At 42.7% G+C, this 12,796-nt stretch overlaps 1 protein-coding gene across 5 annotated transcripts in view; it reads right to left on the bottom strand.

Moving 5' to 3' along the window:
- Positions 1-12,796, bottom strand: part of ZNF608 (zinc finger protein 608) — a gene marked incomplete at its 3' end in the record, with an annotated part of 133,913 nt that overhangs the window by 88,574 nt on the left and 32,543 nt on the right. Inside the window, exon 1 of one of the 5 annotated variants that reach the window (XM_083464376.1) lies at positions 7,416-7,596. The exons of the other annotated variants lie outside the window; for them this stretch is intronic. Coding sequence (XP_083320502.1) covers positions 7,416-7,430 — 15 coding nt within the window. The 5' untranslated portion in view covers positions 7,431-7,596. Of the gene's footprint in view, positions 1-7,415; positions 7,597-12,796 lie in introns of those variants that run through there. 5 annotated transcript variants of the gene reach the window in all.

Raw genomic sequence — 12,796 nt, 5'->3', positions numbered from 1 at the left:
GCTCCTTATATTCTCTTTGCAAAACATTTCAAGTCAAAGCTACAAACGTTTTCAAATGTTTACACTGTTCTTTCAAATATACTATAAATTTGCTCCAGTCCTTTTGAAACAGTTTCGTATTCTGAAATTCTAATCTTGTGGGAGTAGGGCAGGGGCCAGCAAACTTTTTCAGCAGGGGGCCGGTCCACTGTCCCTCAGACCTTGTGGGGGGCCGGACTATATTTTGGAGGAAAAAATGATGCAAGAGAACCACGAGCCCTAGTGGCTGCTTACCTGTGTCATGCGAGCGGCAGGGGCTGGCAGCAATGGGACAATGAGCATCGTGAAAAAGGGCTCCGGAGAGGGGCTGCTTAAAATGGCGGCCGCTCGAGCATTGCTGCTGCCGGCACCCTTCCTCCTCTAGGCAGGGCGAGAAGAAGCCAGGAGGAGGGAGGGAGGAGGCGAAGGTGCTGTGTGAGGGAGAGGGAAAGAACATACGCGCTGGCGATCCACGTGGCGATTCCCGAACCATCCGTGGGCCAGATTCAGAAGGCAATTTTGCCTGATCCGGCCCACGGGCCTCAGTTTGCCTACCCATGGAGTAGGGAGATTAGAAGGTGAATTTACAAGCCTGCATGAGCATTTGGTGAACCTGGTTGTTGTGCTAAAACTGTGCCTGCTGCTAATGACTGCTGCAATGGACAGTGATTCAATACCATTGTCTCTTGTCTTCTATATCTCACAAACTGAAAGCTCACACCCATCAGAGAGAAGTGGAGGAAGCTATTAATTATTATTACGATTAATTGAATTTATATACCGCCCTAAACCCAGAGGTCTCACAGAACAAAATCAAAATATAAAACCACAAAATAAAAATAACAATGCATTAAGCCACTCCCCAAACCCCCATGTTTTAAAAGAGCATTGGGAAAGTTAGATGTTTCCCAAACCATGGGCACCAACTCTCAGCTCCTCCACACATAAATCTGGACAATGTTTGTACACACATGCCACAAATGAAAATACAGTGGTACCTCGGGTCAAGAACTTAATTCGTTCTGGAGGTCCATTCTTGACCTGAAACTGTTCTTAACCTGAGGTACCACTTTAGCTAATGGGGCCTCCCGCTGCCGCCACGCGATTTCTGTTCTCATCCTGAAGCAAAGTTCTTAACCTGAGGTATTATTTCTGGATTAGCGGAGTCTGTAACCTGAAGTGTCCTTTACAGATCTTTCGCAAATAAATATTTTTAAAAACCCAGCCGCTATACTGCTATGAAATGCAATGGCAGAAGTTGCTAAGCTGAGAATTCAGCTACCTCAACTAGAAAGCAATTTTGTGCTTGCTGAGCATTTGAAAACAGTTGCTTTTTTACCTTGTATTCCTTGGGAAGAAACAAGTCACAATCTTAGTGCTAGGGTGTTTATTTATCCTCAAGTGACAGAAGAAAATAATTATACTATCAGGGCGGTGAAGTCAATGTTAGTTCAAGATTCTGTGGTTGCTAGTTTAGGTGTGTAATCATGGAGCAGAAACTTAACTTTGGGAGGTAGCAATTCTCACTGAGCCCCCCCAAATTATGCTCCATCATTTGCTATCTGAAGTCACTCACAGATCACTGAATCCTGGCTATTTTGAACTCCATTAGCCTACCCAATGTTGTTAAGTAGCAATTACATAAGCGAGCACCAAGAATTTCTCCCGTGCGCTTGTTTGCAGGAGGGTAGTGCAGGAATTAAACAAAATAATCAATCCGCTAAAAACCACTCTATAACGCTTCCTAATAATGATATGTTAATGAAATATATTGGCTCAAATTACAGGGGTCATATGCAGCTGTTGAACTCAATTTCCAAGGCTATCTATGTCACCACATTTCTGGTTTATGAAGGTTTTCAGTACAAGGTGATGAACACTAAACGCTAATGAAAGTAATCATCAATGACAAGATTGCAGCTCTGTATACTGAAGCAGAACAAAACAATGCAAGTTGAATTCTTTTGAAGGCTAAAAGGATCTGCATTATGGCATGGCATGAAAGCAAAGTCACATTGGAAGAGCAATTCTATACATGTCTATTCAAAAGCAAGTCATGCTGAGTTCAATGGGGCTTATTTCAAGATAAGTGTGCATAGCCTTAGTACACTACTGCTGCTCTATATGAAAAAGCATATTCTATTCTTAATCCTACTATCATGATCCATTTTCTGTTAATACAAACATCTTCTCAATGCTGAATGCTAACAGCTTTTACATCACCAGCTTGGTGGTTGGAACGGAAGGGAATGCTCATGGAGCAGAACCCCTGAAATATGTTTTGATCACACGCTACAGCCATGAAAACCTTAAAAAGTTTGCAGAAAAATCCTGGACAACATAACATTGCACATTCAGTCTTCAGAGTAAATCCTGATGTTGCAAATAAGCATAATGCTTGACCTAGCAGACAAATTTCACAATTCAAATTATGACAAACTAATATTATCAAGAAGACAGCCCAGGCTAATTATTCTAGTTCCCACCATCATCTCAATCCTACAAATTTACAGCCCCCAGATCTGCATAGCATAATGAAAGGTGGTCTACAGGCACGTTTGGCAAATCCTCACTGTTATCAACTCCCGCCCAGAAACCTATGTCCCCACTGTGGAAGGATGTGTGGATCCAGGATTGGCCTCCACGGGCAAAGGCAAAGGACCCTTGGATGGTTAAGTCCAGTCAAAGGCGACTCTGGGGTTGTGGCGCTCATCTCACTTCAGGCCAAGGGAGCCGGCGTTTGTCCACAGACAGCTTTCCGTGTCATGTGGCCAGCATGACTAAACCGCTTCTGGCGCAACGGGACACCATGATGGAAACCAGAGCGCATGGAAACGGCGTAACCTTCCTGCCATAGCAGTACCTATTTATCTACTTGCACTGGTGTGCTTTCAAACTGCTATGTTGGCAGGAGCTGGGACAGAGCAACGGGAGCTCACTCCATCGCTGGGATTCGAACTGTCAACCTTCTGATCGGCAAGCCCAAGAGGCTTCATGGCTTAGACCACAGCGCCACCCGTGTCCCTTGGCCTCCACAGTCACCTGTGGACTCACTGTTAAGACCATATTCATGGAAGACACTCTTATTCAGCTACACAGTAAGAGGAAGACAGTATCATCTACTTTGCAAGTAGAGCAGTTATCCAACTATTCAAAAAGCTTCTGTTAAGTCACCCATCCAGCTCAATTTCCTTCATCTGGGAAAAGAAATGAAGTAACCTTACAATGCTGTGTAGGTGAGGTCACCTACCCTGCAATTAGCCCAATAGTTCACAGCAACTTCCTGCAGCGGCAGTGAGTCACATAGGCTGAATTGAACCTTTGTGAATAGCAAGCTGAGACAGTTGCACCCCAGTGGTGGAGTCTTTGCCACCTAATCATTCTGGAAATGGAGACCATTAGGCACCAAAACAACAGTCAAACGCTTAGTTAACAACAACAGATGCAATTCTAGTCTTCCATATTTAGAAAACACCTCAAGACCCCCTGGGAAGAATCACAGGTCCTTAACGATGTAACCTGGTTTTGCAAAATCTGCAAATTCAGCAACACAGAATTTCAGGGAATTTGTATTTAAACCCAAATGTGATTTCATGAGCCAAATTATGATAGAAGTGCTTTAGCCATACACCACTAATGTGATTTTGACCATCGTGATAAGCCTGCCAAAATGACAAGAACAAATGCTCTTAATTGTTTATACCTTTGCCATACTTAAAGGTAGCTGGCAAAAGCTTTGCTTAAATAGTGTGTGTGTGTGTGTGTGTGTGTGTGTGTGTGTGTGTGTGTGTGTGTTTAACTACCTAAAAGGGACCAAACCGTATGCTCATTAAAATATGCTGAGCATTTCACATGGCGTTCTTTTCACCCTTGCCAGAGGTTTGGATACTACATTCTGTAGCATATTTATTTCATTTATGCAGCAAGTATTTGGCCTTTATTCAAACCCACGTAATTTACTGAACAGTACTCCACCACAGAATGTCATTTGAAAGCTCTAGAAATTTATTCAGAATTAAAAGGCAGTTACCATTGTTTGAATACACTGTTTTGGTGGTTGTTTGTGTGTGTGTGCGCAAAAATATTCTTTAAAAATTATTTAAAAGCCTATGCCGACATTCTAAAAACATTTACAAAAATAGAAAAATAAAATCATGGTACTATTTACTAACTGTGGAAAGTCACTAAGTGTCACAGTCTCAAAGTGAAAGAAAGAAAAAGGGCTCCTCTCAAAGTTAGACTGTCATCCACCCCATAAATATCATAAAGCCATCATAGAAAAGGTTCTGCCTGGCATTAGCCCTACATTCCAAACAGAGGGAATCAGGAGCAGGGGGTAACCACACCATTTGGGCTATACAGTGGACCCTCGGGTTACATTACCTTCGGGTGCTGGAGGAGACTCTTGAGAGTCCCATGGACTGCAAGAAGATCAAACGTCGCAAACCTGGAAGTGAGTGTTCCTGTTTGCAAACGTTTTTCGGAAGCCAAACATCCGCCGCAGATTCCGACTGAGTGCAAGAAGCTCCTGTAGCCAATCAGGACCCCCAGAACACATTAAGTTTGACAACCAAGGTACCACTGTATTGTACTGCCTAGTGGCCCACCCTACATAGGAGCTGGGATGTTGAGTTCTTCACCAGCTGCAGTTTCCAAACCTTCAGCCTTGCTAATGTGCACACTTGTCGTCCTCCGTAACTGGAAAATGTCAGTGAACTGAAAAGTCATCGTTCAGCTTCACTGTGATATATGTGACTAATCAGAGCCCTCCTTGTGCGAGAGAAGCAAACACGGATAATGTTGCTCAGACTCCTATCACAACAGCTTTCTCCAGCTGATTGGAATTCTTTGGGCTCAATCATATAATTTTTCTGCAATCTCTGCAGCGGAAGATGACCTTTCTTATCCCACACTTGCTTAGGACAAGTGAATATAATTTGACAAAATGTAGATGTGGATTTTTAATTTTTTTGCAAATGCATTAGGGAAATGCAAATCCCTGGCTCTGTTCTGCTGGAGTGAAGGCTTCTTCTGTCCAAAACAGCTGACTCAGAAAGTGTCACATTTTCATAAAGCATTTCAAGCACATTTAAGAACTGTGGGTGGCTAGACCTTACCTGAATGGGATTTACATAAAGATAGTTATTTTTCTTCCTAAGTAGTTCCCAATTTCAGAAATCCAACTTTTGTAAAATAATAATAATAATAATAATAATAATAATAATAATAATAATAATAATAATAATAATAAATGGAAGCTCAGATTTCTGACTGGGGGGATAGTGGTCCTTTCTGTCAACTTTTCTAGGATTGCTGATAGGAAAGAAGAATCCAAGATCCATGCATTCTCCCTTCTCTTTCTGTTTAGTTACACAAGTTGTAAATTAAATTAAACTTGAATTAAAAACAAACTTCTACAAGTGCAGAACCCTTAAAAATGCCAAAATGAGCAACTAACTGACTAAAACTAAAACTAACTGACTGACTAAAAAGGACTGAATATTCAGGTACCTTTCTGGGAAAGAACTGAGACATTCATGGCAAGAAAGACACTTCAACATTGCCTTATTCAGAAATCTCTACTTCAATAAAATGCTTGTTGTTATTCAGGGCTTGGCAAATGGCACTGCCATCAAATATTTGAAGAAGGAGAACTGTGAAGAATAAATGCTATCTGGAAATAAAAAAGGCTTGTACTTATGCGGTGCTAATGGCCATCTAAAAGGCCAATGTGGAATGGCTATATATTCAGATTCACAGCAGCAGTTTCGCTGGAAGAACCATACATCATAATCTGCAGCCATCTTAAGAAAATCTGAAGTCTTTGACACCTGAGCAAGGAAGAACTGCTAATATGAGAATTTTAAAGACGTCAAAGTTTATTTTAAGAGCGGCGATTAGGGAGGACATTTTCAAATATTATTACAAAATTGCACAGACTACCATGTGGCGTGATTCAGTAATAAATGGGTGAGGATGGAAGAAATCTAAATACACCAGAAGTCTAAAGAATCCAGATCAGGGTGTTTTGTGACATTTTTCACTCCATTTATCGCAAGGGAGGGTGTTTATTTTTTAAGACATATGATGCTTTAAAGGCGGCAACCTTGTTAAGGAGCAAGATTAACTGAACACAGTAGGACTTACTTCTGTGTAAAGATTCATCAGATTGCATTACAAGGAGGTTATTGACTTTGGGAGGAAAACAGCATATAATTTTATTGTCGCTTGAGGAATTCTTCGTTAAAGAGTTCAAGCCAGACAAAAAAATGTTCATATTCTGAGTTTGGGGATTAAAACCGCACCCAGCACAGCAAACAACACCCTTGTCTTTTCAAATTATGCATTAATTTTTTGACTAAGTAATATATGAAACCAGCATGACAAGGAATGCATTCTCTGCTGCATCAAACCGTCAAAACTCATTTCCCTCCTTCGACTAAAATCGCTTGTCAGTCAAGGCCACTTAAACCAGGAGCGAAGCATATCTTCTGCAGAGTGAAAATGATATCAGTCATCACTCCGGTTAACTCCCATAATTTCTCTCTGTAAACATTTAGAGGGGAAAGTTCTAGAATGTCGTGATGGGCTTGTGCCAGTTGAAACTGTCAAGTTCAACGGCAGGTTAACTGTAAGCTGGGAAGGGGGGGGACTGTCTTTTGTTTCATCTGAGACTTCTACTGTATATCTCTTTCCTGTGTCAATACACACAAAGGGGAATAAATTAAAAACAAAGCAAAATAAAACATTCTTGAGTTTGAAAGACAAACTGTAATTCTATACCAACTCTTCTGAGCCGAAAACTGCATGCCCCGTTGCCAGAATTGGCAAAAGGTCATAAATAGTTTAACTGCCAGACATCGCTGCACATAAATTCTGGTGCCAGCCTTTATCGTTGCAGATTTTCACAATACAGAAACTGGCACAGGCTCTAAAACCCCTGATGACTCAAAACCCTCTGAGCATCTTTAATATAGTTGTATGATAAACATCTAGAGCTGCCTCCTAAAATGAAGAACGAGAAAAGAATGTTTTCAACAGCAGCCCAACATAAATAAATTTAGCCGGGGAAGCTGTAGGCCAGATCCTGTTCACTACATGCCAGGAAATTTGGCTAAATTTGGCTGCTGCTAAAAAGGCAGAGAAACGGTCCCAATTAAAAACTGGGCTTCACGAGCCCCTTAAAATTCATTTTTAATTTAGGCAGCTTTCTTATACGGATTTCGTATCAAGAACCCCGATTGCTCTTCTTGCCCTCAACTCAAATCCCTTTGACTCCCCACAGAAGATGTGGGGCACAATATTTCCCTTTCTGCGGCACACATCGCACTGATGGCATTAAAAGTTTGTCAGCGCACGGTGACATCTCAATTCAATATTTGCACTCGAAATCTTACCTCCAAGAGCCTCATCTTTCCCCCCCGAGACTACAAATGCCAACTGACAGTCAGACAAACCAACTGATCGCTCGGGAGTGCTTGCAGAGTGACTGGGAAATGCAGAAAGAGGACTGGAGTTTACAGTTTACAGTTGGTCAGGTTCTGTCTCTCTCTCTCTCTCCCTAAGGTTCTTTACTTCACGAGCTGCAGAATATGCCGCCAGTCTAGACTGCACAGGCACAGAAGGACTCTGCAGGCACTGTTCTTACACAAGGTGCATTCCCAAATTCTGTAAAAAGGGTGTGGGGCCAGGCAGGGAAAACATCTCTGCTTGCTCCACCCTCACCTTCCTGCTTTGGAAGGGAAGATCACATGCTCACAATATTTATTATCAGCAGGAACCTGCACGATTGGAGTTCCCGGTCACACCAAAGCTTGCAATTCCCCCTTCGCAGGTCTTTGGCACAGACAGAAACATTGGGTATAGGGCTTGCTTGCACGCATGACCCCGTGGCACTTTTCAGTGTTCACAGCAAATACCTGAGCAGGGCTAGAGGGGTGACACCTTATTGCTGGCCAACAGAATGAGTGGTCTATGTAGCTCTTGAAAAACCATCCGGGATGTCAGAGGAAAAATCAGATTGGGGTTGTTAGCGTAGAAAGGCTGGGAATCACAGGTGAGCAGAAGGCAGTTGTGCTTAAGTCAGTGTTAGAAACTCAGAAATAAAAGCTAGGTGCCAAATGGCTACTTAAACCAAGGTTATAGGCACCAAAACAGGATGTCTAGTTGCCATTTTGGGGCAAGACAGATTTAATCCACAGTGGTACTTCGGGGTAAGAAATTAATTCGTTCTGGAGGTCTGTTCTTAACCCGAATCTGTTCTTAACCTGAGGTACCACTTTAGCTAATGGGGCCTCCCGCTGCCATCGCGCCAGCGCTGCACGATTTCTGTTCTCATCCTGAAGCAAAGTTCTTAACCCGAGGTACTATTTCTGGGTTAGCGGAGTCTGTAACCTGAAGCATCTGTAACCTGAAGCGCCTGTAACCCGAGGTACCACTGTAGTATTTTTCAAATGATAGACTGACTGTGACTGATTCTCAGTTAAACACTTGGCTAGTTCAGATGACAACCTTGAGCTAGGTTAAGAATTTTGAGAATTTAAAGAAGAAAAGTCACTTGATCCAGGGATAGTCTACATATATTGGCCTATTCCAACCACTTTTTCTTAACGGTGACTGCTCCTGCTGAGGCTGCACAGAAAAAGCAATTTGGTTCCAGAAACCCATTCTGATGCTGCAGATAAAATATAAGTGATAGAATTCTACAGGATGGGGTATTACGTGTGTGTAAACTGGTAAGATCCAAGGATCCGTAGGCATGCACCACCAGATGATGGAGATGTCAGGTGTCATCCTGGTGCCCAGACACCTTACTTCATCGCAAGTGGTTGACAGTCAGGTGCGAAATGCGCCTGGCCAACTTCAAACATTGGGTTAGGTCCAGTTGGCATGCTTCCCAGAAGGTAAAGGTAAAGGACCCCAGGATGGTTAAATCCAGCCAAAGATGACTTTGGGCTCATCTCGCATTCAGGCCAAGGAAGCAGGCGTTTGTCTGCAGGCAGTTTTTCGGGACAGCATGACTAAACCGCTTCTGATGCAAAGAGACATGGTAACAGAAACCAGAGCACCTGGAAACACCGTTTACCCTTCCCGCCACAGCTGTACCTCTTTATCTACTTGCACTGGTGTGCTTTTGAACTGCTAGGTTGGTAAGAGCTGGGACAGAGCAATGGGAGCTCACCCTCTTGCAGGGATTCGAACCACAACCTTCTGATTGGCAAGCCCAAGAGGCTCAGTGGTTTAGACCAGAGTGACACCTGCATCCATATGCTTCCCATAAGCATCTGGTTGGCCATGTGAGAACAGGATACTAGACTAGATGAGTCACTGGCTTGATCCAGCAGGTTCATCTGGCGTACTTATGTATAGAGGCGTAGCCATCCTCTGGGTCCTGAAAGACCTACATTGGCTCCCAGTACGGACCCCCATTGTTCAGCCCAGACACTGAGATCCTCCTCCCGAGGGCCTTCTGGCGGTTCCCTCACTGTGAGAAGTGAGGTTGCAGGGAACCAGGCAGAGGGCCTTCTCGGTAGTGGCGTCTGCCCTGTGGAACGCCCTCCCACCAGATGTTAAGAAAATAAACAACTATCTGACTTTTAGAAGACACCTGAAGGCAGCCCTGTTTTGGAAGTTTTTAATGTTTGATGTTTTATTGTGTTTTTAATAGTCTGTTGGGAGCCACGCAGGGTGGCTAGTGAAACCCAGCCAGATGGGTGGGGTATTAATAATAATAATAACAATAATAATTAGGGCCTTAAACCACTATGGCTGCTTAATATGCTGGACAGCTCCTTTTCCAACCGCATAATGGTGTCGCATGGTCTTATCTTATGTGCCTTCCTAAACACGGCTCCATACGATGTTGTGGTGTGTTGTAAAACTTTATTATTTCAGGCAGTTGGAAGAGAAGAACAGATGGAACACCGTAAATCTGGGGAGAAGACAGGAGGGAGTGTGGAATCTGGGGAGCTGTATAATATAATCTGCACAAAGCATAAGTTTGCATATTTAATTCATGTAAATGTATACAATCGAAATCACACATTGCAAAGGACTCACACATATTGAAAATTGTTCTCACTGATTTTATATCAAACGTATACTGTTATATAAGGAAATAAATTCCACTGATTCCCATGAAATTTCATTAAAAGTAAATGTGCTTAGAATTGCGGTGGTAGGTCTTAAATATTAAAATACATTTCAAATTGAGACTTAAATGATAATTTCGAACAAGTCGTCAGTAAAATGTATATTCCTAAATTCTTAATAATAAAATGCAAAGTAACCGATCCGCTCTATTAGATAACTGTTGTAGATGCTGGTTGTTCATGACAGGGAGATTGTAGATTTGAAATTTTTACAAGCAGGCACTGAGATGAACTCCCAAGAGTTGAAGAAGCCTTTTAAAAATGAAAACAGCTTAGGAAATAATTATTTAGGGGAGACTTGCTCCTCCTCTTATCTCCCAATTCACTCCTTGTGCACAGATTTGTCTTCTGATTTAAGATACCATGCAGGGGTGGTACCTCGGAAGTCGAACGGAATCCATTCCAGAAGTGCATTTGACTTCCAAAACATTCGGAAACCAAGGCGCGGCTTCCGATTGGCTGCAGGATGCTCCTACAGCCAATCGGAAGCTGTCGAGGATGTTTGGATTCCAAAGAAAGTTCGCAAACCGGAACACTCACTTCTGAGTTTGCAGCGTTCGGAAGCCAAAACATTCGACTCGCAAGGCCTTTGGGATCCAAGGTACGACTGTACTTGCCTTCCAGCCAAGCTATTTTCTGCAACTACAAAAAAAGATAAAAGCTATGCCATGGCAGGTGGGACCCACAGATTCACCATAGGTAAATCTCATTCCACAAGAGCAATTACAGTTGCGTCCACACCGTCCACAACACTGCAATCACCTAATTCACAGGTTAAAAGCTCAAACTCGCTTACATGAGAACAAGTCCCACAAAGATCAGTTGAAACTTGCTTTACAATTGCAGGACAATTGCAGTCTCCTATCTTGAGCAATGGGGACACGGGTGGCGCTGTGGGTTAAACCAAAGAGCCTAGGACTTGCCGGTCAGAAGGTCGGCGGTTCGAATCCCCCCAATGGGATGAGCTCCCATTGCTCGGTCCCTGCTCCTGCCAACCTAGCAGTTCAAAAGCACATCAAAGTGCAAGTAGATAAATAGGTACCGCTCCAGCGGGAAGGTAAACACCGTTTCCGTGCGCTGCTCTGGTTCGCCAGAAGCGGCTTAGTTATGCTGGCCACATGACCTGCAAGCTGTACGCCGGCTCCCTCGGCCAATAAAGCGAGATGAGCGCCGCAACCCCAGAGTCGGTCACGACTGGACCTAATGGTCAGGGGTCCCTTTACCTATCTTGAGCAAGAAGTATTTTATAAGTGTGGGATCTCCAATGGCCATACAGTACTCCAACACAAAAAAAGTGAATTATTCCTCAGTCACTTCCTCATCTGTATATTCGATTATAAACACAGACCTTGGCCTTGCAATCAGTGGTGAAGCCTATTTGTTGCTCAAGCTCTGTGGGAATATAAAGCTTTGAAATTTAAGTTTAAATATATATTTTAAAGATGTTTAGTGTGTGCGATCACCTTTTCTCTGCTGTCTTAAATAGAATCAACATGCTAGCTCCTCCTGGGAGGTCAAAGGAACTAAGCAACTGCAGACGTCTGGGTTCAAGGCTGGTTCAAGAGAGATTTTATATTTGCAGAGACAGTCGTTCCCCCCCCCCCCCAGTCTATTTTTAAAGAAACCACTGCTCTATTTATTTCACACTGCAAGAGAACACTTTGCAACATATAATTTAATGATTATAATAGGAAAAAAAGATGCCTATAATTTCATTTGTTCCAATGGCTTCCATTTGTTATAGTATCAGGAGGCTTTAAAAATGGGGGGAAAAACCCCCACAAAGACAGTGCTCAAACACCTGTCGAGATAAAGCCAGTAGAAAGCTGTAATTGCCCAGAGATAAATGGCAGTTATCTATTTACAAGTCAATATTATCTAAGTGACATATCCAACCAGCAATCAGCCCACAATATATATTCACAATTCAAGGGGACAGCTTCCTTGTAGGGCAAAGGCTCTGTTGAATGTCCTTGCAAAAAATATAATAAAATAAAGAACTCGCTCACTGATAAATCAAAGTTAAGTCTATTTCCAGGAGCATTTCTGAAAATACTGCTCCAAAAATATAACATTGACAGCAATAAAGTCCTGTTGAAAAGGAACTGGCTTACAGGGTTTTTTTATGTATATGCTTCAGAGCTCTTCCGTGCCACTAATTAGCTAGGCTAGTGGAACAAAAGTCGATTTATGCAGTTTCCTCCTTCCTTTGTTGGGAGGTGGAGCTAAGGGGAAAGAGGGAGAAGGTTTTGCAGGCAAGCCAAATTGCATTTCAGAGAGACAAGTTTGAGTGAACGCATTATGTTTGTTCAGGTTAACAGAACTATTCTCTCTCTCTCTCTCTCCTCTTTTTAAATTCACGCCAACAAAGAAGGCAAACTCCATTTGCCAACAACTGGTGCCCCTGAGTTGTCAGGCTCCTGTCAGGCAGCAAAAGCTGGTAGGTTTTTTTTAAAAAATTGTGAACACTACCCTTCCCCCCCCCTTTGTTGCTTTCTCAAATATGCACTTTGCTCAGCAGTCCTCGCTATTAAACAATTCACTTTTCTCTCCCCTCGGCTACTCTGCTTCGGGAGAGGGTAAAGAAAGCAAAAAAAAAAAGCAAAAAACAACAACACGTGGTCACA

The sequence above is a fragment of the Podarcis liolepis genome (assembly GCF_965112155.1).
Source record: "Podarcis liolepis genome assembly, chromosome: 11".
NCBI lineage: Eukaryota > Metazoa > Chordata > Lepidosauria > Squamata > Lacertidae > Podarcis > Podarcis liolepis.
The sequence above is the reverse complement of the archived record's forward strand: the minus strand, read 5'-3'. Positions and strand labels throughout refer to the sequence as shown.